We start from the raw sequence: 23,670 nt of genomic DNA, 5'->3' as shown, positions 1-23,670 counted from the left end.
ACAATATGCATAGCAATTACCACATCAGCACCTACAACAATTATAATCAACAATCAACACATATATAATGACCAAACCCTAAACCCCCAAATTAACCCAAAACAATAATTAGGGCAAAACCCTAAAAGACAACTTAATGAGACTCATGAAATCAGAGACTTACCGACATAATCGACGCAAGGCAAGATTCGTTAGACTCACGAACAATCCACGCAAATGAGAGGGAGATTTGGAGAGGATTAGAGTTACGTTGTGTAGTTTAGGTTTTGTAAAATGTTTAGAAACTGTAAAATGCGTCTCAATATAACTCTAGTCCTTTCTAAATCAACCGCGGAAAATATTACCCTTCAGACCGGATACTCGGTCGAGTATAGAGTATACTCGGCCGAGTATCCTCTACTCGGTCGAGTATTACCCATACTCGGCCGAGTATTCCTGGGCAGTAGCCAAACAGAATACCCAACACACTTTGCTCGACCGAGTAGGCCATACTCGGTCGAGTACCAACCTATAAAATTCGTAGTGTTACATTTCTCCCTTTCCACAAAACTCCACTTTCCCAAGTGCAAATGTCTAGGACGATTCAAACCGAATTGCCTTTACAAAACGGATGGAAGAAACAAGCGTTCGCAATTTTAGACACAAGCAATCCTCTTATTTAATTAATAATGGGAGGGATTACAATTTCAACAATAAATGAAGCTCGACGAGTCTACAACTTGTCAAAGCTAAGGTGTCAACTAACACACCTCACATAATAAAACTAGCACAAAACACATAATAACTAGCTAGTACAACATAATAAAAACTCACAACAATAATACAACATAATAATAAAGCGGGTAATGGAGGTCTTCACTCTTCCATTCTACCCTTGCCTTTTCCTTCGGGGTACATCTTCCCCTTGTTCTTCCTTTTATTGGCCCGCCTAGCATGGATTTCCTCCTCGGAACGGATCCTCAATGGATCTAAGAAGGCGACGACCTCCGGTCTAGCACAAGACCCCATATTCGACCCAAGACGAGCCAAGGCACGGCCCACCATATTCTTGGGGCCGGAACTCCTCCTCTTCGGTGGTCTCATCACATCGGGGGTAGCTCCATCAACATACTCCTCAAAGAAGGCATGGTTGGCCTTGCCAACCTCTCGGTACTTCAAGTCGACAACCTCGTCCTTACGGAATTTAGACCTCTCTTCCAAGGATGGAGCACGTGACCACTTGACATAAGCGGGAGTCACCCATGTCGTGGCAGCGGGGTTTGGCACCTCCCAAAGCAGCCGAGTGGCCCACCACCTTTCGAGAACTCCACAAGCTAGGAGTTCCGGAAAATATTCTCTTGGACAAGAGTATCTTGAGCGGCCACCTTTTGTTGACGCCCCATTTGCCTCATGAGCCTTTCGGGATAAATGAAGGAAACAACCTTCAAACCCACCACCATCAAAGAACGAGAACTAGCACCCGAAGCGGGCAACCCCGTGAAGGGCCTCAAGTGCCACCACGGCACCATCCAACGGATATGAGGACCACCCTCCTCCGTCAATCTTGCGGCCCAATAGGCGTCGGTGGAAGCGAAACTATCCGGGTACAACTTCTTCCTCATGGTAAGGTGACGGAAGGAATAAGAAGAAGAATCAACCGGAGGCTCTACATACCTTAGCCTCTCCAATAGCCACACTTGGAGGATCCCTGGGGATTCGAAAGAGGGAGCTTCTCCACAAGAGCCTTCATTGTCCAAAGCTTGGATAATCTCTCCAAGCACCAACCATGATGGATCTCTACCATGCTCCATTTGCTCAATCACATGAATAAGGGTCATGCTACCATGGCATCTTGGCCACTCCTTCTTCAAAACATCAACAAAGAGGTACACATGGACAAGGCAAAATACAAGAGCCCTTCTCCTAGCCACCTCCGAGACATTAACATCTAATCGGTTTGAAAAGATGTTGATAAGAGCCAACATATCCACACCATGTGGAACAAGAAGAAAGTTGATTTGGCTTGTTGATAAGCCCAACATAGAACGGAATTTCTCCTTGTAGCACAACCGAGTCGGAGGAAGCACTGGAACACAACCCGGTCACCCACCAATGGCTCCAACTTCTTCGGCAAGAGGACAAAGCTCACCTTTCGGGAAAACGAAAACATGATGTTTCGAATCCCAAAACCGAGAACATGCTTCAAGAAATGAAGGTTGCACCTTGACTTGACGAAGCACCAATAATTGACCAACTCCCATGCAAACGAGTTAATACTTTTCGGGAGGCGACAAATCCCGGCACCATTGTCGCAATGCGTTCTCAAAAGCATCCATGACATATTTTTGTGGAAGAAGAAGAAGAGGTTTTGTAGAGATGATTTTGTGTTTCGGATGATGAAACAATGAAGCGCAAACATCCCTATTTATACAAAATGATCAGCGCATTTTTCAGAAAAAAGGGAGAGACGGCTTCCATCGCCAGGCTGCTCGCGCCTCTTTGAGGCTTCTCCAGGATTCCCGCTGTTGACTTGTCTCTTTCAACTTGTGTTTTCTCCTGACACCTCAAACCTCCCACCAGGAAGCTCGCGCCTCTTCGGGATGATTCAGGATATTTTGTGTTTCCTCACACTCACATTTCCTTGTTTTCGCGTTTTACGAAATCCGACACGGTTTTCATGAAGCAGCTTTAAACATACGGCTTTTTCTTTCTTTTTTAAGGGGGGAAGGGCTAGTCGCCCCGATCAGCGATAGATCGTTCCCATGTCAGTCGAAATTCCGAAAATTTTTCGCCTTTTCGCAATTTTCCAGCAAAAATCAAAATCGAGAATTGATAACACGACGTCAATTTTCCTCCAAAATTCAAGCACTCACAAATTCGAGTCTTGACCTCAAAAATTAAAAATCAAATATACTCGTAAAAATCCTTTTCTAAAAATTCTTTCCTGACGGTTTGAGTTTGAATTTTTCGAATCAAGTTCAATAATTTCGACGCAATTTAATTCGCGACACGAGTTAATTGCTTAAATTTTCAAATCAATTCCTTTTGAATTCTGAACGTGACGATTTGTCACAGAATTTTCAAAATTCATTTCAAAATTTAAATTTTAACTTCAAGTCATCTTGGTTAAATTTTGTTTTCAATCAAATGCTTTTACGTGTTTACATTTATGCGTATGTGCTATCTATTGCTTGTTTTCTACACTAACGATGCAGGAACTAGTGCAAAGCAAAAGGAGAATCAACAGCCGACAGCGCTCCTCCGAAACACAAAAAGCCAAAATTCACAAAAATGAACCACAGTCCAAAAACACATATATACAAACCGCCTCACGCAAAATACATCGACACGCATTCGATACGAACAACTGACCGTACAAACAGGGTTCAGTACAGACATCTATCATACAGACACTGGCCTAAAACAACCGTCTATCATACAGACACTGGCCTAAGACAACGAACTGGGGGCTATCTGCCACCTATCGAACTAAGCACTCTCTATCCTCTCAAACGGAAAAGAAAGAGAGCAACACAAGAAACAAAGGAGCAACAATGGAAGCAGAGGTGATTACCATTATGGTAATACCCCGTTCCTGCTCCACGACAAAAAAGAAGACAGTGTCTTGCAGACTTCGGATGATGAGAAGGCCAAGAACCATGATGCGATACACCACTCCGGTACTGACCCTCAATCATCAGCCATCCTGTCTATGAACCACAACGAAAAGGAAAAACCGACCACGTCGGCCGCCTCTCCTCCTCTACGGAAGCATCCTCCACCACCGCCTCAAATTCGGCAGCCTCTTCGGTCGTCTCTTCCCCTCCAGGATCGTCTTCCTCCTCCAGTGCCTCCACAACAGACCCCATAGGTCCCAAACGATACCCTGCAATCAAAAAACACAACAAACAAAAAACGTCAGCCGAAATTTCGGCATTACGACGGTATGAAATGGATAAATCCAAACAAAAACAAAGGACAACCTGCAATGCAAAACAAGGGCAATCCCGCCCAAAATCCAACCAATCAAAACCATTCACAACAAACAAACAAAAACGACTCGACCCTCTTTTCAAGCAAAAGACGAGTCAAAACAAAAAAAAACGGCATTTCAAGACCCATACAAGGTCCGCTAACAAACCAAAATACATTCCCGACACAATGGGGTATTTTTCCACGGCTCAAAAAGGCAATTCATACGCTAATTTGAGCCCAAACCGGTCAAAAATTCAAAAATGACCGCAAAAAGGCAAACGTGATTTTATCACGCCTCAAGGTGACCTAAATTACCAATGAGGTCCATTTCAAGGCAAACTGACTCAATTCAAGCCCAAACAGACGCTTATTTTGTCAGACATAAGACCGTCACAAGAGGCAAAAATCCAATTTTGCTCACAATATCCAACGAAGGTCCATAAATGGCGAATATGGGTTTTCCCAACTACAATGCAACCTAGTGGGACCCACTACCCAAGCAAATAAACTTGGCATTGCGAAGTGAGACGGTGTCTCACCTCACTCGCGTTTTTCGAGCATAGGGAGCGGGAACGGGGACCAAAATGCAAACTAAAAGCACCCCTATACTCCTAAACAGGTTTCTAACCTAATGCAAGCATCAATTTCACTCGAAATGGGCTCAATCAAAAACGTCCAATTCGATTTTTTAGGGTAAAATTCGTCCTATTTCAATCAAGCTAAAGATCAACAAATTTAAATGGATTCAAGAGGAAATACATACCTTGAGATGACATTGTTGATTATGGCACGAGTGGAAGCTAGCAAAGGTCCTTCAATGGCGATTTTTGCGGGTTTTTCGGTCGAATGAAGAAGACGAGATGACGAATGGTATGCAACCTGAACTCGCGTCTTTTACAAAAAAAGGGAAGCCCCTTTGATTCGCAAGATGGCTCGCGCCTCAATCAGGTGTCCACTTGCTTTTTCAGCGAATTTTGGGCTTTAGCCCAATTTCCACATAACAAAATTCGGATTTTCATTGACGATTTTGAAAATCGTCATTTCCTCAAAGACAAAGAAAAGCAAATAGTGAAAATTTAAAATTCGCTATTTTCAAAAATTTCAAGCAAACGGCGATCAAAACCGCCGATTTCAAAAATAAATAGTGAAATCAAATTCACTATTTTCCTTCAATTTCAGAAATAATAGTGAACATTCCAAATTCATTATTTCCATCAAATGTCAACGGCGGCACATAAACCGTCACCTCGATCAATAGTGAAGATTCCAAATTCACTATTTCCATCGCATGTCAACGGCGGCACATAAACCGTCACTTCAATAAATAGTGAAGATACCAAATTCACTATTTCCATCAAAGGTTAGCGACGGCACATAAACCGTCACTTCAGTTAAATGTTAAAAATTCCAAATTCACTACCAGCTGGGGGCTTCCTCGCGGAACCCGCTCATTCCAAAAACAGTGATACTGAAAATCCAAATTCACTGTTTCCACAGCGGCATCATGAGTTCGCAACTTTCAAGACAAGCCCTTTTGACGTGGCTATTCTCATTCAAATTCACCGGCGGCATCACGAGTTCGCTACGTTCAAACGAGCCTATTTAACGCGGCTATTCCCTTGATCCCTTAATCAAATGTATCATGGCTCGCGAGTCTTTGTCCGTAAACACTCAAGGACAGATCCCGAAGATGCCTCGGGTACATTTCCTTACCATTGGCTGGCGAACCTTTGTCCGCAACCTCTCAAGGACAGATCCCGAAGATGCCTCGGGTACAATTCCTTACCATTGGTTGGCAAGCCTTTGTCCGCAACCTCTCAAGGGCAGATCCCGAAGATGCCTCAGGTACATTTCCTTATCATGGCTGGCGAGCCTTTGTCCGCAAACACTCAAGGACAGATCCCGAAGATGTCTCGGGTACATTTCCTTACCATTGGCTGGCGAGCCTTTGTCCGCAACCTCTCAAGGGCAGATCCCGAAGATGCCTCGGGTACATTTCCTTATCATGGCTGGCGAGCCTTTGTCCGCAAACACTCAAGGACAGATCCTGAAGATGCCTCAGGTACATTTCCTTACCATTGGCTGGCGAGCCTTTGTCCGCAATCTTCCAAGGACAGATCCCGAAGACACCTCGGGTACATTTCCTTGTCTTGGCCGGCGAGCCTTTGTCCGCAACCTTCCAAAGACAGATCATGAAGATGCCTCGGGTACATTTCCTTATCATGGCTGGTGAGGCTTTGTCCGCAAACACTCAAGGACAGATCCCGAAGATGCCTCGGGTACATTTCCTTACCATTGGCTGGCGAGCCTTTGTCCCCAACCTTCCAAGGACAAATCCCGAAGACGCCTCGGGTACATTTCCTTGTCTTGGCTGGCGAGCCTTTGTCCGCACCCTTTCAAGGACAGATCCCGAAGATGCCTCGGGTACATTTCCTTGTCTTGGCTGGCGAGCCTTTGTCCGCAACATTCCAAGGACAGATCCCGAAGATGCCTCGAGTACATTTCCTTGTCTTGGCTGGCGAGCCTTTGTCCGCAACCTTCCAAGGACAGATCCCGAAGACGCCTCGGGTACATTTCCTTGTCTTGGCTGGCGAGCCTTTGTCTGCGACCCTTTTAAGCACAGATCCCGAAGATGCCTCGGGTACATTTCCTTACCATTGGCTGCCGAGCCTTTGTCCGCAACCCTTTTAAGGACAGATCCCGAAGATGCCTCGGGTATATTTCCTTGTCTTGGCTGGCGAGCCTTTGTTCGCAACCTTCCAAAGACAGATCCCGAAGACACCTCGAGTACATTTCCTTATCTTGGCTGGCGAGCCTTTATCCGCAACCTTCCAAGGACATATCCCGAAGGTGCCTCGGGTACATTTCCTTGTCTTGGCTGGCAAGCCTTTGTCCGCACCCTTTCAAGGATAGATCCCGAAGATGCCTCGGGTACATTTTCTTGTCTTGCCTGGCGAGCCTTTGTCCACAACCTTCCAAGGACAGATCCCGAAGATGCCTCGGGTACATTTCCTTGTCTTGGCTGGCGAGCCTTTGTCCGCAACCTTCCAAGGACAGATCTCGAAGATGCCTCGGGTACATTTCCTTATTTTGGCTGGCGAGCCTTTGTCCGCGACCTTTTCAAGGACAGATCCCAAAGATGTCTCGGGTACATTTCCTTACCATTGGCTGGCGAGCCTTTGTCCGCGACCCTTTCAAGGACAGATCCCGAAGATGCCTCGGGTATATTTTCTTGTCTTGGCTGGCGAGCCTTTGTTCGCAACCTTCCAAGGACAGATCCCGAAGACGCCTCGGGTACATTTCCTTGTCTTGGCTGGCGAGCCTTTGTCCACAACCTTCTAAGGATAGATCCCGAAGACGCCTCGGGTACATTTCCTTATCTTGGCTGGCGAGCCTTTGTCCGCAACCTTTCAAGGACAGATCCCGAAGATGCCTCGGTTACATTTCCTTGTCTTGGCTGGCGAGCCTTTGTCCGCAAACTTTCGAGGAAAGATCCCAAAGATGCCTCGGGTACATTTACTTACCATCAGCTGGCGAGCCTTTGTCCGCAATTTGCAAGGACATATCCGAAGATGCCTCAGGTATGACTCCTTATTATGGCTAGTGAGCCTTTGTAAGTAGTCTAATGGACTTTAAACGACCCGTACGGACAGTCGACAGACTCTAAACTGTTCCTGACGACATGTCCCTGGCTCGTACCCTCGAGTCTCCTTGGCGTCGCCCTTCCCGACGGCAGGTCCTTGGCCCGAATCCTTTCGAGCCGCCTCGACGTTGCTTGGGTCTCCAGGTTGTAATCTTCGATTGACCTGGGGGCTCTACTTTGACTTTTGCCCTGTCTAAGCCTCAGTCAAAGTGGGGGCTCTGTAGATACCCGGTATCTGCAGAGACTCCAACAAACACCCGATGATTATCGGACTACAACATGTTTTGGAATCGCGGCGTAAGATCGACAGTTTGTGTACAACTTTACGTCGGAAAGCTTAAAACGATTTCGAAAATAAAACATTTTAAAACATTTCAAAAATACCTGGAGTGTTTAATGCACGACGACGGGGTCACAATGACACTAACTAGAGTCAAAACCGACACCGGACCAAAAACCGACTCAAAAATCCAAATCTCGACTCCAACAACGAGTCAAACCGAGTCAACCACCAAAAACAAAACATTTCAAACCTTCTACCTTAAGTTTTCCCGGATTCATGTTGGTCAATTACCAAACATGTGACTACAAAACCTAGGATAGAACAAATCATGATTGCGTTTGTTGTGAAAGTGACAACACAACTCGAAGAACCGCGACGTGGCTCGCGCCTCTTTGAGCAGCCCAAGTGGCCACGTTGCTCAAAACTCACACAACCACTCATTCTCCTATAAATACCCCTCAAATGGCACCCATTTGAGACTTACGCGAGTGTCCGCCCCCTCTTTTCTCCCTTAAAATTCTCGACTCGACTTCTTAAGTCACAACCCGACGCGTATTTACGACCTACCGATGTAAACACGAGCCTTACACATTTTTTGGTACCGTCATCGTGCATTAAATCACTTGAGCGACCACTTCGACCACTACACCATCACTAAACATTAAAAACACTCTTTTTACTTACCAAAACGGTTTTAAACCGAGTTTTTTCCGATCAAACGAGTTGTTATACTTACGTCGGTCACTCGCCATAACCAAACATGTAAGTATGAGGGTGTAAAAATCCTATTTTATTATGTTTTCATTTGTTTCATGACTATAACATGCTAAAACGTGCATAACATGAACCAAAACATGAAATAAACGAGCCAAAACTGATTTTTGGTCTGAGGCAGAAGCCCCTTAGGTCGCCAGTTTACCCGTGCCTAAATGGGGTGTTCAGACCAGAGATCAACCGTGTTTGTTCTCGTCATTTCCCTTTAATCCACTTTCGTATTTGTAATCGATTTTCACCATTCCAACTATTTTCAAACCCTTTTTTATTTCATTTGTTTTAACCATAAAACATTTTTCACCCTTGGTTTCTCATACCATGATGGTCAAATCCGTGTTTCGGTGATAATATTTGGTTAATGACATTTAAAAGGTATTTTAAAGCCTTTTATTTCATTTCTTTGCATTTTCAAACAAACATATTAGTCACCAACACAAAGTCATCCTTGGTTCTACATACCATGCCAGATTTTAACCCGGGTACGATGATGAACATCGACTAATGACATTCAAATGGACTTAAAACAATTAGTCCATAATTATTTTCAAAACTATTCATGTCAAGTTTGCCAAATCGAACCCGACACCAAATATTATCAAAATAATGATGATTATTCGATACTAGTTCTTCAAATCAACAAATGCGGTCTAAACGACCCCTTTAAGTCAAACCGGGTTCAAACACTCATTTTCAATACGTTTTATAACGTTTTCTAAAAGATCAGAACACGGCACATAAACCATGGGCTAACCCGCGCCTAAACAGGCTCTCCATTTCTCATTTTCAAAACCAGAGGGAGGCCCCTTACACCGCCGGCTGGCTCGCGCCTCATATAGCCATCTGGTGCAGGGCCTGTTCCCTTCCAGCATTAGTCTAGGACGATCCCGACTCCGGTTAACCCGGATATAGGACGGATAAGATGACTATTTGATTATCCAAAACCATATTTGCAAAATGCCTTACTAAGACAAATGGATCATGTTATGCACCTTAAACCTAATACGGTAAATGGATGTTTAATTTCTGTCTTGCATGCAAATCAATCATTAATCCAACTCGACATCTTATACTTGATACTTGGATTAAATCAACCGACTTAGAAAGCTCTCACATGTTAGGTTTAAATTATTGGATGCGCATTCATGCATTTAAACCGGGTTATCAACTTTTTCATTCAACCAACCAAGATCGATCAGTAGAGGCCGCTAACGCGGGCGGGATTGGGTGTCTGATTAAAGGGCTTCCCAATACGTACCTTCACCTCTTACTCAGAAACTTTGGATAGTGGACGACTTTATCCAGGGCGTACGAGAGTCATTCTAGAGATAGGATGCTAAAGAAGGACGATTTCCTTATCTTTAGTACCTATGTCAAACGCTGCTTTGTGCTTTGATTTGATCGAGGTATAAAGTGGATTTCTAACGGGTTCCAGGCATCCCACAAATGTTTGGTGGCGACTCCAAACATATTTAATCGTTTCGAGACCCTTACCGAGACGAAACCGACCGATCTAAAACGATCCGGTCGAAAGCATTTTTACGCCGCCGAGCGTGGCTTTCAAAAGACTGTTGTATGTCTACAGATCGGCTGGGCTTGCAGGTGGGCCATGTCCACAAGTTGTGTTTTGGCTTTTGATCATCTTGTTTGTACAGTTTTGAAACTGTGTTTAATTGATCGCAGGGTGTAATATTTTGATACAGGATTGAATTTTTGCACCGCATAAATTTCTTTGAATGCTATTTTTCAAAGAAGAAATTTGAAAAAATAGCATTTCAAAGAATTGCTACAAACGCCATTTCTTGAAAAATAGCATTTCAGCAGAAGCTAGAACAAGCTAAAATCATTTAAAAAAAATTAGAAACAATAACGGTTAAAAATAACCCGTTGCAAATAATTATTTGACAACGGTTTTATTTAGATAAATAACCGTTGACATATTTTCCCTTCCATTCAAACCGCCAAAAATATAAGATAAGGAACAATAACCGTCGTCGAGTTCAAAACTTTTACAACGGTTTATTTAAGCAGAACCGTTGTCAAAAATTTCATCAATAAAAATAGATAACGGTTACATAGCGTTGTCAACAGATGAATATAACAACGGTTTTACATGCAATAAAGTCGTTGTTAAATTTTGACATTCAATTAAAAAAGATAACAAAATGAACCGTTATCATATATAATATTTAACAACGGTTTTGGAACGATAAGACGTTGTCAATAGTAAACTACGACAACGGATTTGAAACCGTTCTTAAGATTTAATAATGGTTTCTTAAAAGATTTTATAACGGTCGCGTGTTATTTGTACAACCGTGGTATATATTTAAAAACCGTCACAATAATGGTCCCGTGTTTCTATTTAAAACTGGTATATTGCATTATTTGACCGTTATTGAAGGTCTTATTTGGCATAGTGTATGTTTTCAATTTTCATTCGGTTTTATTGGTCTACCGTACGAATTTTCAATTTTCATACGGTTTTTGCTACCTATATTTTAAATATTCCTATGAGTTTGTCGTCATTGTAACTTATTGTTTTCTTTACATCTGTTATCAGCTGTTGTTATGCATTCTCGTACTATATTCGTTTGTAGATTTGTAGATCTTGACACTGCTTTCACATTATTACAATATTAACAGATATCCAATATAATATCACACCATGTTCAATACAATATCACAACTACTACAATAACAAACTTTGTCATTAGTCTTGGTCCCCTACTGTTTACTTAATACCTGTTTTATCTTTTAATGCTTCTCATATTATATTTTTTTCCAGATGCTGATAGTTGTATGCCTTCTTTTGGACCCACCTCTCACGATACTAGTGTGTCTCAAATTACTTCTATTACACGCATTGAAAGTCCTTCTCCACCTACGTCTAATGATAATCATTTTACGGAAATTACTTCTACTCCACGCATTGAACAACCTTCTGTTTCTTATCATGAACATCAACTGTTTTTGGATTCCACATCTGGTGGTACTGAATTGTGGACAAGGAATGTCTCAATTCAGTCTAAACCTCAACTTGGTGAGACTTTTGAAAAATTGGAAGACGCTATCAGTTTTTATAATGTGTATGCAGAAGCATGTGGTTTTGGACCTAGGAAGTCCTCCCAAAAAAAAAATGCTGATGTTGCCATCTTTTATAAACTTGTTGTCTGTAATCGTGAAGGGTTTAGAGATGGTAAGAAAAGGAAAGTTGTTGTTCATGATAGTGTAGTGGAGCAGACACTTATAAAGCCGTTTGATATTAAGAACAATAAACTAACTAGGATTGGGTGTGATGTTATGATTGAATTTCGCCTTATCAAGGATGTTTATGTTGTTGCTTAGTTTCGTGAATGGCATAATCATCGTCTTTGTTCACTCACAAATCAAGAATTTCAAAGAAAAAAGATCCACCTTCATCTTTTTCATAAAAAGGCAATTATTGATCATTTAAAAGTTAATTTAGGCACTACATTGGCATATAGATATTCTAAGGAACATGCAGATGGTTACAAGAATGTTGGTGCTCAATTGATTGATTTTAAGAATTTTGGAAGGGATATCAAATGTTTCATAGGAGATAAGGATGCTCAATTGTTTATCAATCATTTCGAGGACCTACGTGAAACCAATCCAGGTTTTTACTTTGCTTATGAAGTGGATTCTTTCAAATTTGGTTCGTGTGTTTTGGTGTGACGCACAAGCACGTCGAAACTACTCTTCCTTTGGTGATTTGGTCACTTTTGATCCAACTTACGGTGCAAATAAATATTCTATGATTTTCACTCCTTTTACTGGGGTAGACCACCACAAAAGATCTGTGACTTTTGCTGCTGCATTGTTGTTTCATAAGGATGAAGATTCATTTAAGTGGGTTTTTGAGAAGTTCTTAGACGCTATGGGTCAGCGAGAGCCGCAATGTATAATCGCTAACCAATGTCCAGGAATAAAGAAGGTTGTACCCAAAGTTTTCAAGAAGGCTAAGCATAGATATTGCATGTGGCATATTATGCAAAAGGTCACTGATAAGATTGGAAGTACAATATCCAAAGAGACTGATTTTGTGAGTCTTTTGAATGCTGTAGTTTGGGACTCTGACTTGGAACCTTTAGAATTTGAATCCAAGTGGTCTGAGTAAATTGCTGAGCATAACTTGCAAGCAAATTCATGGTTGTCACACATGTATAAAAAAAGAAGGAGATGGATCCAGGCTTATTATCATAATATTCCTATGGGATGTATTCTCCGAACAACTCAACGATCAGAGAGCCAGAATAGGTTTTTCAAGCATTTTGAAAATATACATGGTACACTTGTTGAGTTTTGGATGCGGTTTCAAAGCGCCATGGATCAACAGCGCCATACTCAAAACAACATGATCGAGACAATGATTATACTTTACCACAATTAGCTACGTCTCTACACTTGGAAGCTCATGCGTCCAAGGTTTATACCCATGCTATTTTCAAAGATATTCAACAAGAGGCTGCTGCCTCCATGTGTTCCCTTAGTGTTGGTGGCTTTATACCACCTATCCACAGTATAGAGGTCATTGTTGTAGCTGGCGCTAGAATGCATAAGACCTTTCAAGTAGTGTTCAATTCTACAAGCAACGATGCAGAATGTTCTTGTAAGCTGTTCAATAGGAAGGGTATTATTTGCAAACACATTATTTGGATTTTCTCTGGGAAACAAGTCAAGACTTTGCCTGATAAGTACATTCTTATGCGCTGGACAAAGAATGCACAAAAGATCCCTCTTTATGGTTCACATGGTGAGTTACTTGACGACTTTGATGCCACAGATGTAAAGAAGCCGGAGATGTGCAAGTTATGGTCAGAGTTCTACTCAACTATCAGTGTGCTGAGAACTATGCCTAACAATCAGATCACTGATCTTGCTGACACATTGAAGCAATATAGGGTCAAACTCAATCCACAAGCACAGTTAATGACAAAAGAGCAGGAGTTGGAAATGCTTCTTGGATGTAGTTCCTCAACTGAGGTGAGGATTCTACCGCCTCGTCAGGCAAAGAAGAAGGGTAGTGGGAAGAGAATGATATCGACAAAGCAACAATGCATTGCCAAAGCAGAGAAGCCTAAAAGGCTTTGCAATAATTGCAAACAATTGGCTAACCATGATAAGCGTAACTGCCCTAATCCTTTTGTACTTGTATGCTACCTAAATAAATATATTATATTACATTCTTTCTATAAGTAAGAGGCCATACGATTCTGTTTATGACTTTAATTTTTGGAATTGTATATATATATTGTTGATATTATGCGCTGACGACTACTCAATGTGTTGTTTACGAATTTAATTTCTTAAACTGTATAAACCTTCTTTGTTCATTTGTTGACAACTACTTGTTCTGCTGTTTTGTAATTTTCAGAGGAGTTCAGATGATGATTGAGGGGTTTACGGATTCATGTTCATCAAGCTCATCCAAAACATTTTTTGTGTCGTCGTCGCTTGGTTGGAGGATTCCTTGTTGATGGAGCTCAATACATATAGGATATACATCTCATACTTCATTACTATTATAGCAATTACACTCCATACGTTAGGATATACGCATTGATATAAGTGATTTTATTCGTACATTGCTTGATACTATATTTTATACACAAAGTCTTAAAAATAGTATTATTGTATAGTTAGACGTGTGATATTGCATAGTTAGACGTGTGATATTTCTTACATAAAGCTTTCAAAAAAGTATTATCAGAAGTCTGATATTTTAATGTACATGTCGTGATATTGCATAGTTAGACGTGTAATATTTCTTACATAAAGCTTCCAAATGAGTATTATCAGAAGTCTGATATTTCAATATACATGTGATATTGAATAGTTAAAATGAATGACGGTGGGATATAGATGAGGGTGAGATATTTCAATGTACATGTTGTGATATTGTATAGTTAGAACTGTGATATTGCATTGGATATGTATTGTGATATCACAACATATCGAATACAATATCACACTTGTCTCAAATAAATACCACAAGTATCACACTAATTATCTATTCTTTACAATATCACAATGTATTCAATACAATACCACACAATATTCAATACAATATCTTACTTATTGAGGAATAATTATTATCCTCACAGTTTTACAATATCAGTGGTTTTTACCATACAATATCACAAGATATCGAATAAAATATCATACTTGTCTCAATAAATACCACAACTATCACACTAGTTACAGTATTCTTTATAATATCACAATGTATTCAATACAATACCACAGAATATTCAATACAATATCTTACTTATTGGGGAATAATGATTATCCTCACAGTTCTACAATATCAGCTATTTTGCCACACAATATCACAAGATATCGAATACAATATCAGACTTTCCAAAAAGAGATTGTCAGTCAAGGGTGAACAATGCTTGTTCAATAAGAATTACTCTATCAGATGTTTTACATTTTCCAAATAATATCCGTCACTTTGATTGATTTTAAACTAACAATATCACCTAATGGTCGATTTAAAGTTAAAATACCACGGTTTACATAATACAATCTCGCAATGCATTTAATACAATATCACACCTGTATTCTAGACATTGAATTTGCACATGTAAGATGAATAACTGGATGAATGAACCCTTTAAAATAGCACATTAACAGTAGTTTGATATATCTTCATTACAAATTCATTTTCAAAACCTTATCAAACGATCTACATTGTACCATTTTTGTCTATCTATTACAAATCAATCTTCAAACCCATTTTCCAAACTCAGATTAAACACTTTCTATTTTCCCACGTTGCTGCCTCTACCTCGACCTCTTACTTTTGCATATTGTGCAACTGTTTTGATCCTATGACCACCACTTGTGTTTTGCCTTTCACACTGACAATACCACTACAATATTGAATATGTGCACATATACTCATTAATATATGTCTATAGTTAAATAAAGCAAAAACGAATGTCTCACAAAGTAATGACATTATTATATCCGATTAGCCATTTTTTTTTGTTATTTACCTTTTGTTAGGAGAACTACAAAGAACAGGCATTTCAGTATTCATCGGCTTATGCACATCTTCACCATTGCCTCCTTTTACAGGTTTTTTGTTCATTGCTGCATCTCTTTTCAGTTTCAGTTGAGGCCAGACTTCATCCTTTATTGGTGTGAACTCTACTATCCTTTTAATGAGTTGATCCCTAATTCCATTTATGTCAGCCAAGAGTAATGCTGCTGCCATTTCTGCCCAGTAGTACCTGTGGCCGACCTTTCCATCAAGATCTGTTTCAAATATTTCTCTCTCATACCTTATCTTGTGCAGCATTAGAAAAGTGTCGGATTCATTGTTCTTTAGTTCCGGTTTTTGCCATTTGAAGCATAGGTTAACAATGTTAAAACCTATTATTTCTTCAGCTCTCGGCCTTTTCTTTGCTTCCAGATAGTCACTCATGCATGAAGCCTGACACATTGCAAGCAAACCATGAGAATGAAAAACACATATATTAACATTTTTTCAGATTTCCATTATCAACTAGCATTCAACTTACCACAATATCTGCCAGTTTCTAAACACTTGTATCTTCCCATTTATTATAGGATGTATTGTCTAGGACTTCAATCTTTTCTTTGTTAAAGTTTATACAAACACATAAGTAATGGTCTTCAAATAGCATTGGTACGAAAACAATCTCAGCTGTCAAGTTGCATGTACCCTTGTTTGCGGTAATAAAAGTATCCCAAGCTTCGAAAATCCTCAATTTTTGATTTTCATCCTGACTTTCATCCCCTACTTGTTGATATAATGCATGAAAAGCATCATGTTTACAAATCAGTTCTTTAACAATAACACCACATATTCATTGTAATAATATTAAATTTACAATGAAATATCTAAACTAATTGTAAATAATATTGCATACCATGTGGCGAAGTCCGAAAAACAGTAAAGTTGTTGTGTTGTGATCCTTGTACTCAATGTCATTCAGTAGATGTGCCCAACATTCAATCATTTTGCTCGTGACATTCACCGTCCATTGTATTGATAGTATATCCTCTCTGAGGAGTTTTGCTTCTTCGCCGTAGACAGCAACACTTTCACTGCAAGGAATGGTATAGGATGAGCATCAGTGGAAATATTCTTTTTATATGCTACTAAATAAATGATGAGCATCAGTTAAAATATTTGAGGATATCATAATAGTTTTCAATCTTACTCTATTGAGAATGTGTGGTCGTCCAATAAGCAGTAGTCCAGTACTTATTTTCTTAATTTCTAAAAGCTTGCTAAAAGTGCTTGATTGTTCCTCATAAATTTGGATACAACCAGCACATAACCAGCTTTGCCACAATTGTATGTGCACCCAAGACCATCTGAATTTCCTTTTCGATGGCTACCCAAGATACTAGTATTGCAATCATTGTCGTCTGGTCTTTTGAACCCTAAAGAACAGTTTAGATGATGCAACTGTTTTAGTACCAAATGGAACTATGTTGTTTACAAAAAAAAAATGAGCGCCTAAATAAAAGTAATTAACCTTTGATTTTTGACTTGGGTGTACAAACTTTCTTCCGACTGTCTGCTTTTGCTTTTTCTTCCTCTTCTCTCTTTAGCCTCTTTTTTTCCAACAGGATTGGTTCCAACGATTCCTTTACTGTGTTGAAGTTTGCAACAGTATCCATTGTTTTAGTCTTGGTATGGTTATAATCACTCAAAACTAAAGCTGCTGCTATCTCAGCTCGATATAATTCCCTCTTCATTTCATCATTCAAATCACAATCAAATACTTCCCCATTGTAAAACATCATGTGCAACATGATAAATACCCCACAGTCTAAGATAAAATCATCTGTTTGCCACTTGAATTTCTTATTAAATAAGGGAAACATCTGCACTTTTTCGCCTTGCTTTATACCTTTGCTGCACATGTAACTCCCAAATATCTTTGCCTATAATTTTTTGACAAAATTAAGAATCTCATTAAAGTAAAGAAAATTTTCTCCAACTTAATACAACACATTAATTGTATTTTACAGTAAAGTTTGAGTTTACCACTTACAGCCAACTCAGCAAGGTAAAAAAATTCTGATTCTTCGAAGTTGTCATAGACCTTATTCTCTAAGTAGTCCAATGTCTCGTTTTTAAAGTTGATGCATATGCATAAATAATGTTCGCTTATCAGCAAAGGCAGGAACACCTAATAAAGTTTGCGTGAAAGAATTTACCAGTTTAATCAGTAAATAAATGGCATAACATAAACAATTGCAACAATACTAGTGTCTTACCAGATCTGAATTTAAGTTCAATGGCTGCCTGCAAACATTTGTCCACGTATCCCATGCTCCAGCTATTTCTTTAGTAAGTGTTTTCGTCTTCTCAAAGTCTTCTCCATTTAGCATTAATAAGTTTTCTAGAGGTGTCTGTACCATGCAATAACACAATAGGTTCCTTTCAATGGTAGAAAAATGTTTTATTAATCACTATTACAATAACAACTGTCTTACACTACAATAACACAAACTCTTCAATACAATATCACACTTATTGAAATAAAAATTGGCATAAATTACAATAACACAAACATTTCATTATAGTATCACATATTTTTGAAACAATCTTATCAGTCATGGTTTAAAATTCTTTTGCAGTTCTGGTTTAAAAATATTTAACAATAATACAAACTTTTCAATACAATATCAAAATTTTAAGAAATATAACTTACTGCATGTGCAAGCCCAAAGAAAATCCTTTAAGGTGCTGGTGCCTCTTGTTCCTTTTTTGACAACTCATTCATCAAAATTGACCACGATTTAATCACAGACGACTCAATCTTCACATTAGGCAATAATGATTCTATATTTGATCTTGAAATTACATGGTAAGTCCCATATGTTGCAAGTATTTCTCTGTCATACATTATCAACCAAATTGATATGTTCATTTTATATATACTCTTCCCCCTCATTTTAGCTCGGTTTCTATTGATTATCATACTTTAATTAGTATATTTTTGAGCTAATTTTGTGTTCTAGGTGTATTGTTGTGTTTGTTATGGTTTTGTAGGAATCTAAGCATTTAGAGGCTTTTTCCTATGATTTTGTACACCAAGTTCACTAAGCTAAACAAGGCCAAATATTGGACTAAGTGTGTGAAGATTGCTTGGGTTTTGCATGAAGATTAGTGGATTGAAGTAAGGAATTACAAATGAAGCCAAATGTAAAGTCAAGCCCAAATAAAGGTCCATATTGAGGTGCAAGCATTGGATGCCAAAAGAGCTTAGGATGCTAGGAATTTAGAGCATTACCGAGTGATTAAGGAGCATTAAAAACGAAGCATAGAGATTCCTCACGTAATTAATCAAGAGTTAAGGCAAAATACCGAGGAACGCATGGCCCCGATCGGGGCCACCTAACCCCGATCGGGGTTGCATGCTCGTAGGTGCTTACGTTATTCCCCTCCTCTCCTATAAATAGGAGAGGTAATCCTAGGTTTTGGGCATCCGATTTTACGTCCAAGTTTACTACATTAAGCCTCAAGCATTATAAGCTTTCTCTCATTAGTTTTCATTTCAAGTTTAAGTTGTTTAAGCATTCCTTAGTTAATCATTCAACACTTTGTATTTCAAGAGATTCTCAAGCATTTGTTATTCAATCTTTTGGTTCTAGTTATTTGTTCTTCCATACAAGTCTTCCTTATTAAGGTATTTCTTACTACAAGTTTACAATTTACATCATTGCTTTAGTTATCACATAGTTTTTATAATTGTTACTTTAGTTTTGCTCTTTTCATATGTTATATCACCCAATTAATATAATTCATATAACCATGTTTAATATTCTTTACAATTTAGTTTGCATTTTATATCTTAGTATGAGTAGCTAAATTCTCTAGTCTAAAGGCTAGGGGAGCCATGCAAAATCAAACATATAATATGATTAAATAAAGTTTATAATAATTTTGATCAATTGCTTCCATCACATGCTTGCTTTGTTATGCTTAATCTTTGATTATCAGCCGTAGTCATAGATTAAAACTTGTTTATTCGTTCTAAAGTCGAGAGGCACGGAATTGAATTAGACTAAGCATGTATGGTAGGACGACCTAGTCATGGACGAGAGTTTTTCTAGGACCCGGTCTATGGTTGATACTAATGTCGTAAGGTGGGTATCTTTAAGCCTAAGTAATTGACAAGATTATTAGTACCAAGTTTATCATGTTCATATGTTTACCTTTGCATGAGTGACCCGACCCCTTTAGACTATCTTTTATCATTTTATTTACATTGCAATTTTCATTAATCATCAAACCAAACAAACTAAAACCAAATCGTAATCGACCTTGATAAAAATCCACCCATAGCAATTCACGACGTAATTCCCGTTTCCTTGTGTTCGACCCCTATTACTACATTAACTTGTATCTAGGGAAATTATTTTTGCATAGGTACGCGATAAGCCTATCAAATATTGGCGCCGTTGCCGGGGAAACGGTTTTATTGCTTTTTAAATTGTCGATTTTTATCTTGTTTTCCTTTGTCTTGGGGAACATTTGTTCCTTAAGACCGTTACTTATCACTTCTCTAGAAATTGTTGTCTTATGCCCAGGTCCTCACGCAAGGGAGAATTGCTTTCACCGGATTCCGATCCCGAGAAAACCTTTAGGAGAAGACGACGTTTTTGGAAGGAAGTGAAAGAAGCCTCTTCTCCCGTACAAGCCGAAAGTGCTAGAAAGTCTTACTTAGACGATCTAGAGATTCTTGAAGAGGAGGAGGTTTCAAGTTCATCATCTCCACCACCATCACCATCTACTACCAAAAAGATGGTGAAACTTTCCGATCACTCAAAGCCCACCGCGGCCATGCTTCCGGCCGGAATCACAACCACTCAAATCACCGCGCCGGACTTCGAGATCAAACCGGCTTTCATTAGCCTTGTGGAGAGAAAGAAATTTGGAGGAAGTCCTTTGGAGGATCCCAATTTGCATGTGCAAAACTTTTGTGACTATTGCTCCATGATCCGTCAAACGGGCGTCACCCAAGCCCAAATAAGGGAAATACTTTTCCCTTTCTCTTTGAAGGACAAGGCCAAGCTTTGGATCAATAGCCTTGACCATACCGCCATGGGAATCACCAATTGGGAGACATTGGCTCTTGCTTTTTACCAAAAGTTTTTTTCACCGGAGAAAACTCAAACTTTGAGGAGCCAAATCACCGGATTCCGTCAACAAGCTCTTGAGAGCTTATATGAGGCTTGGGAGAGGTACAAAGAGCTTCAAAGACAATGCCCACATCATGGGCTACATGATTGGTTTCTTGCAATAACATTCTACAATGGATGTTGTGCCGAGTCCCGAAGGATTCTTGATTCCGCCAACAATGGGCGGTTTGATCAAATTGACACCGATCTTGCTCATGCCACGATCGAATCTATGGCAGTCCATGATGCCCAATATGTCAATTCCCGAGTTGTGCCATCTAAAGGTAAAGAAGAATCCTCTAACAACTCTGTTTTGCTAGCTCAAATTGCTTTGCTCCAACAACAATTGGCGGAGAGGGATGCTAGAGATTCCATTCAACAAGTCAATGCCATGTCTTCAACGAGCCAAATCGTTGTGTGTGAAGGTTGCGGAGGTGCGGGTCATTATGCTGCTCATTGTCAAGCTCCCATTGAAGAGGTAAATGCCTTTTTTAGCTTTAAGACAAAATGCACAAAATGCTTATCCACCGGGTACATTTTCAAACACATATAACCCAAATTCAAGATTTCACCCGAATATGTCTTATAGAAGCAACAATGTGCTAAATCCTCAACCACAACCCCCACCACAACAAAATGCCTATGTCCCTCAACAACAAAAATATATCCCTCCACCGGGGTATCAAAATCAACAAAGGCCCCCACAAAACAATTTCCAACAAACTCAACCTCCACAACAAAATGCCCAACAAAATAACCAAGAGGGAGGTAAGCTTGAGGGCTTGATAATCCGTATGCAAAAGGAATTGTTGGCTCAAATTCAAAAGAATGAGCAAGCTCAAAATGCCGCAATCAAAATGTTGGAGCAACAAATGGCTCAATTGGCCTCATCTAGCTCTTCAAGGAAATCGGGTCAACTACCCCCTCAAGGTGAGCAACCACATGCTACCCTTAATGCTATCTCCTTAAGAAGTGGTACGAAATATGATGGGCCATCCATGCCCAAAGATGATGAGGAGGTACTTGTTGAGTTGGAGGTCTCTCCAAATGATAAGGCAATTGAAGAAATTCCAAAGAAAGTGGATGACCCACTTGTTGTTGTTGAGAAAGTCAAGGAAGTGGAGGATGCTCCTCCAAAGAAAGATATTGAAGCAAAGATTCCGGAAAAAGTCAAGGTGCCATTTCCTCATAGATTGGCAAAGCATCAAAAGAATTCCCAATTCGGTAAATTCATGGAAGTTGTGAAGAATTTACAGGTAACCGTTCCTTTTACCGAATTAATCACTCAAATTCCATCTTACACTAAGTTCATGAAAGACATTTTAACTAAGAAGAGGACTTTTGATGAGGTTGAAACAATAGCTCTCACCGCCGAGGTGAGTGCTCTTTTGCAAAACAAGTCCCCTCCTAAGTTAAAAGATCCCGGTAGCTTTTCCATTCCATGCACAATTGGCACCTACCAAATTGATAAAGCTTTATGCGATTTAGGTGCTAGTGTGAGTGTAATACCTTACTCTATTTGTGCTAAGCTTAATATGGGAGTCTTAAAATGCACTAGTGTCACATTGCAAATGGCGGACCGTTCTATAAAACGCCCTTTGGGAGTTTTGGAGGATGTTCCCGTTAAGGTTGGTAAGTTTTTCATTCCGGTTGATTTTATTGTTCTTGACATGGCCGAAGATGCCCAAATCCCAATCATTTTGGGAAGACCATTTTTACACACCACGGGTGCGTTAATTGATGTCAAGAACGGTAAAATTACATTGGAAGTGGGTGACGATAAGGTCACGTATAATTTGAATAGTGCCATGAAGAGTCCTATGATAGAAGAGTCTTGTTATTCTATTGACATTTTGGATGTTGTTGACATTGTTATAGAAGACTCTACACCTCGATCTTTGTCTAAAGATCCCTTGGAGGCACTCTTGCTTTTAGAATCATTTGCAGGTGATGATGAGATTGGAAATGAGGAGATTGATGCTTTGGAGCAAGAATTGGATGGAGAGGAGCTATCGTTGGAGGAAAGCTCACACTTTATAGGCTTGGTTGCTACACCGCAAGATGTTGAGGTACAAAAACCCGAGCTTAAGCCCCTTCCTTCCAATTTGAGGTATGCTTTTCTTGATAATGAGGGGATGTGTCCGGTAATCGTTAGTGCTAAATTAGATGAGAGTCAATTGGCTAAATTGCTTCATGTCTTGAGGTCTCACAAGAAAGCCATTGGTTATAAACTTGACGATTTAAAAGGCATAAGTCCCGAATTTTGCATGCACCGAATCAATCTTGAGGAAGATCATAAACCATGTGTCCAAGGTCAAAGACGACTAAATCCTAACATGCAAGAAGTGGTCAAAAAGGAAGTGCTTAAATTGTTAGATGCGGGAATTATCTATGCGATTTCCGATTCTAAATGGGTGAGTCCGGTCCAAGTGGTTCCTAAGAAAGGAGGAACCACCGTAGTCAAAAATGATAAAAATGAGTTAATTCCAACTAGAATTGTGACGGGTTGGAGAATGTGCATTGACTATAGGAGGCTAAATCTAGCCACCAAGAAAGACCACTACCCATTACCTTTTATTGACCAAATGTTGGAAAGGTTGGCATGTCACAAATACTTTTGCTACCTAGATGGTTATTCCGGGTTCTTTCAAATACCCATTCACCCGGATGACAAAGAGAAGACCACGTTTACATGTCCCTATGGCACATTTGCCTACCGTAGAATGCCTTTTGGTCTTTGTAATGCCCCCGCCACCTTCCAACGTTGCATGATAAGCATCTTTTCCGACTACATTGAGTCTATCATGGAGGTGTTTATGGA

At 39.8% G+C, this 23,670-nt stretch overlaps 1 protein-coding gene and 1 non-coding gene across 2 annotated transcripts; one reads left to right on the top strand and one right to left on the bottom strand.

Moving 5' to 3' along the window:
• The first annotated feature begins 4,814 nt into the window (after positions 1 to 4,814).
• LOC141629206 (protein FAR1-RELATED SEQUENCE 12-like) lies at positions 4,815 to 14,070 on the top strand. The gene is made up of 6 exons (XM_074442245.1): positions 4,815 to 4,824; positions 11,440 to 11,944; positions 12,140 to 12,330; positions 12,458 to 12,717; positions 12,996 to 13,826; positions 14,050 to 14,070. Exons 1-6 carry the CDS (start codon positions 4,815 to 4,817, stop codon positions 14,068 to 14,070), a joined length of 1,818 nt encoding a protein of 605 aa, XP_074298346.1.
• Positions 14,071 to 20,844: 6,774 nt separating this feature from the next.
• LOC141635039 (small nucleolar RNA R71) lies at positions 20,845 to 20,951 on the bottom strand. Its single transcript, XR_012539747.1, has one exon. It is a non-coding gene; the product is annotated as a small nucleolar RNA R71 (small nucleolar RNA).
• Positions 20,952 to 23,670: the final 2,719 nt, after the last annotated feature.

The sequence above is a fragment of the Silene latifolia genome, chromosome Y (genome assembly GCF_048544455.1).
Source record: "Silene latifolia isolate original U9 population chromosome Y, ASM4854445v1, whole genome shotgun sequence".
Taxonomy (NCBI): Eukaryota; Viridiplantae; Streptophyta; class Magnoliopsida; order Caryophyllales; family Caryophyllaceae; genus Silene; species Silene latifolia.
Note: the sequence above shows the minus strand (reverse complement) of the source record. Positions and strands in the feature narration are given on the sequence as shown.

Coding starts and splice junctions, on each gene's coding strand:
- LOC141629206 (XM_074442245.1), top strand. Junction 11,945..12,139: donor AATAAACTAACTAGGATTGG/GTGTGATGTTAT, acceptor ATTGGCATATAG/ATATTCTAAGGAACATGCAG. Junction 12,718..12,995: donor TATCCAAAGAGACTGATTTT/GTGAGTCTTTTG, acceptor GCGGTTTCAAAG/CGCCATGGATCAACAGCGCC.